Genomic DNA, 4,885 nt, shown 5'->3' on the forward strand with positions numbered 1-4,885 from the left:
CCAAATGTCATTTTCACAGTTCAATAATAGCGAGGACCCGTAACAAGATAAATGATAAAAGACAGAAATAACCCATCCACAAAAACAGATAAAACAATGTCATTCGTATTTATCACATCATATCGAACAGTGAATTCTTGCAAGGCTGTGCTTCCCTGGGCATCCATATTACTCTATAAAAAATTGAAATAGCAAGTCCTATCTACAAAAGATCTGGGATTTTAGGAATAATAATATTTGTATAAATAAGTATTTTACAAAATCTGAAATATATAAAAAAGAACAAAAGACCGAATATATAATTCAAAGGCCTGGATTCTACAGCTGGAAACCTAAAAGACATGAAGAATCTAATATAGCATACGAGGTCCAGGAGAAGACGAAAGACCCAGCAGACTGTAACCTGCTTCCTGAAAAAGAGGGTTCTCTAAGTAATCTCGTACATCAAGATCGTTATTGCCACCGTTCGAATATTGCTCTGTCTTCACGCCGAAGTTGTCGTCTTCGTCGTTGTAGTAGTTGCTTTCAGGAGAGAAGAGGACTTCGTTGAGCTGAGACACGACAGGGTTGATTAGAGCTTTGAGCTCGTCGACATTGTGGCCTGATATTCCATGGAGTAGGTTATCATTGTAATTTTGGTGTGTATCATCGTAGTAGAGTAGCGGTGGAAAGTTGGTTAGGGTTTTGGAAGGTTGAAGAAGAGAAGGTAAATTTTCAAGATGATGATGTTGTGTTGTTGATAGTGAAGTGTTATGGAGGTAGCTGATTTGGTTATGGATTCCAACATTCTTTCTGTCTCCTGTTTTGTTAAACACTCTACAGATCACCCATTCCTCCTGTGTCATCACCACAAATTAAACACAAAAATGCTATTAGACATTACTCATTTTGTTTTGTCATTTTATCTCATTTTTCTTGTTTCACAAAGAGTGTCATTCTACGATACCAATGAAATTTATACAAACTTTCAGCTCAAAATTAATTGCAAAATGCATTGATTTTATAAATAAATCGATTTATCTAAAATACTATTGGTCAGATATGTGATATTAATGAAAACATAAATACATTTTAATGAATTTTTTGATATGTGTGAAAATTGTCTAAGTAATACTCTTCATGAAACTCAAAGTAATATACAAAATATACAGGTATTTAAACGTATACAAGTTATAATAAATACACCTAACTATCGATCTTGTTTGAAATTTGAGCCTGACCAGATACATGAAGTTAATTAAAGAAAGCAATAGTGATGAAAACGATACAACAATGTAGCATGGAAGATCAGGAAACGGCAAGGTGTTTGGTGTTGACATCCACACATACAGGTTTATATCAAATCTATCACATCTAAACTGCTCTCTCCCTCTGTCCTCCCATATAATACAAGCCAAACCAAATAAATGACAATACTATTGAAAAAGTAGTTTTGAGGAAAAATAATAAGAAATATGGGAAAAGTGAAATATTTCAGTTAAACCTTTCTTTTCAAGTCGTCGTCTTAAAAGTCAACTCGTTAATTGTTCATATGAAATTCACAGTGCTATAGTTAGTCCTATAATTTGAAGTTTAAGAGACGCACGGGTGGGTTTAAAACGAATGTTAAACATTAAATCACTCTAAAGGTCAACTTATAAAATTACCAAAGTCGCAACTAAAGCCGTTTAATCTTGTAGTACTCTTAAAAGTCTTAAGACGCACGTGTAGGACTAAAGTGACAAGAGTTATCATGTACTACCTTACAAGTGTGGCGGTGTGAAAGGTCGGTTTCGAGGCGATACTCATGCATGACCCACTTACTCTTGAGACCACGTGGAGCCCTTCCCTTGTAGAACACCAGCGTCTTCTTCATCCCAACAAGCGCTCCTCCACCGCCGCCGGAAAATATCTCCTTATCTTTTCCGGTGGCCTTCCAGTATCCAGCAGTAGTGGCTCTATTAGTCCTTAGCCCCGTCGGATACTTCCTATCCCTTAAACTGTAAAAGTACCACTCTCTCTCTCCCATCTTCGCCATTTCTTGAGAACCAAAGAAAACAAGAAACGTCAAGAAAGATTCAGAAAATAAAAAGGAAACAAAACGTTAGAGAAAATAATAGATTAAGTTTTTTTGGTAAACATGTTAAGATTTTATTACCATTTTAGAGTTTATTAAGCGAAGATATAGAAAAATACAAGTAGCAGAACACAAGAAGCTACAAACACAACAAAGAAACAACTAAAGAATAGAATAAGTTAAGTTACCTGGAAGTTCCCAAGGTTCGCAGCGATTGAGATCAACTTCAGCGATGTGAATGCCACAGAGACCTCCATGGAAGACTTTGGAAGCTAAGTAGAAAGTTATGAGCTCTTCGTCTGTCGGGTGAAACCGGAAGCCTGGTGGTAATCCTCTGTCGTTTACTTCTCCAGCGAGCTCGCTCAAAACATCTTCCAACGCAAGCATCATCGTTTAATTATTGTAACTGAAAAGGAGATTGTTTAAAGTCTTGTTACTCGAAGAGACACGGAAAAGGAGAACAAAGAGAGCAACGATGCAAAAGGTGATGGTGAGTATAACCTGGTTGTGTGCAATATTATATATTTATAAAGAAAGTGGCACTTAAATAGAGAGAGAGAGCTGTGTGAATTTTGAGTGTTCGGGGTTCTTTAGAGGAAAATATAGAGAAAATTTATTTTTTGCCTCTATATTTAGAGGTAGAAATATCATATCTCTATATTTTCTCCTATAAATAGAGGAACTCTATTATAGAGGCATACATTGTAGCATTTTCACTTCTATAATAGAGTTTTTCTATTTTAGAAAAAAATATAGAGATAGAAATAGAGGTGGATTGGAGATGGTCTCAGAAGAGCATTGATGATAAAGGCTGTGAAATTCAGGGAGTAGAGGCTGCTATTTGCCCTTACCTGGGGAGCTTTCAGGAGTCTCTCTCTATTTCCCCCTTTTCAATTTCATATATGTCAATAATCAATTTGTAGCATTCTAAAAACAATTCTGCCGTTTTGTGTTTCATCACTATACTACTCTAGCGATATTCTTATGGTCTTTGGAGTTTTGATTGAGGCAATGTGATGCTAAGGCTCCGAATGGTAACAGCGGATTGAGCGGTGCGGAACAAGCGGATTTGATACTGCGGTACGGTTTAACTGCGGTTTGTATAAGAAAAACGCATGATACGGGATAACTGCGGTTCGAAACAAAGTATGAATGGTGACATGTACCATAAATATTATAACTGCGGAATACATATAATATATTTATATTTTACAAACTAAACAATTACTGATACTAACATAATTTTAAAAAATATAAATTTTATTTTAAAAATTATTTTATATATTTCAGATATGAAATTTAATATGCTATTACTGAGGTTTATAGCCAACTATTTTATGTTTAAAAATATAATTGCGCTAGTTGTCTTTAAAAATAATTAAATTAAAATATCCATTTTTTTTTTAATTTATAAAAAAATATAAATTAAAATATCAGTGATACTAATATAATTTAAACAACTATTTTATTTAATTTATAAGAATATTTTTTATATCCAAAAAACTTTACAAATTATATTCACATATTTCTCATCTAAAATATTGTATTTAAAATTTCAAAATCGTAGCTAGGCATGAGTACACTTGGATACAAACCGAACCGAACCGAAAAACGAGGCTCGGTTTGGGTTTAGGTTTGAATCCTATCAATTATACTAGTGGATCCTATATTTCTAGAATTAAAAAGCCGAAACTGAACCGAGAACCGAGTCAGAACCAAACCGAAAACCGAATAGGTACCTGAATTTATATAATATAATTTATTTATTTATAAATATTAACTACATTTAATTTTAAAATAATCACATAATTTTAAAATATTCTTATAAGTCGAAATACCTAAAAATTTGAATTACTAGAATACTTTTAAATCATTATAGAGATACAATACAATATTTACAATAAGATACTTTTAAATTTAACTATTCAAAACAACAAGATCATTAAATAAGATAGTTTAAACGAAAACCGGTACAATTAGACCTGGACATTTATTTATTTAACTTTATACTAATTAAGTACTAGTATAGTTAAAAAAATTATTTATGAAATATATAGTTAATTTTAATTTTGTTAATTAAATAGTATACATTTTAACTTCAATTTACGTATATTATGTGGACAAAATAGCAGTGGTTACATATGTGATTTCATTTATTTTTTAATAATTAATTTGAAAGTAATTTTATTTACAACAGTGACTAACCACACCTTATTTCTTTCTTTTCAGATTCAAATGTGGTTTACCATAAAACTTGTCCCGCACCTTCTATTTTTACAATTAATGAATATTTATTTATCAAAAACAATGGTAATAAAATTGGTTGAATGGTGACTCATTTTTCTTCCCGCCATGTGTTACACTTGTCCCGCGTTTAACACTCAGCCTAAGTTGTTATCTTTCGTTAACGACTACTCGATTGGTCAATGGATCAGTGCAGAAACATTTCTCTAATATTGGGTTATACAATATTTTATCTAAATTAAAAGTGTAAGATAATGATCATCAATATACTTTTCAACAAAAACCATGCATTTTCCGCTTGCTATTTTGACTAAAAACAAAATAAAAGTGGTTGATAAAGCATATTTTTGGTGGATAGAAAGTTGAAACAGATGTCAATATTGAAGACGTGGTTTTCTATCCAGACTCTAATGAATTTACATGCATAGTCAAAAAGGGAAGATTAAAGATGTATATTTTGTATCAGTTAGTAAAGTATTACAAGAGATAGTACATGAGTGTGTGATGTCTGTGGGCTTGGTTAGTTCGTGTTGTGTGATGTCTACGTGCTTGTTAAGCTAGGAGAATAAGCAATATATTAATTGA

General features: G+C 32.4%; 1 protein-coding gene across 1 annotated transcript; it reads right to left on the minus strand.

Moving 5' to 3' along the window:
* Positions 1–219: 219 nt before the first annotated feature.
* LOC106379499 (protein CUP-SHAPED COTYLEDON 3-like) lies at positions 220–3,215 on the minus strand. The gene is made up of 3 exons (XM_013819433.3): positions 2,245–3,215; positions 1,742–2,019; positions 220–836 (listed from the first exon to the last, which is right to left on the minus strand). Exons 1-3 carry the CDS (start codon positions 2,444–2,446, stop codon positions 351–353), a joined length of 966 nt encoding a protein of 321 aa, XP_013674887.1. The 5' UTR covers positions 2,447–3,215; the 3' UTR covers positions 220–350.
* Positions 3,216–4,885: the final 1,670 nt, after the last annotated feature.

This window comes from Brassica napus, chromosome C2, assembly GCF_020379485.1.
Source record: "Brassica napus cultivar Da-Ae chromosome C2, Da-Ae, whole genome shotgun sequence".
NCBI lineage: Eukaryota > Viridiplantae > Streptophyta > Magnoliopsida > Brassicales > Brassicaceae > Brassica > Brassica napus.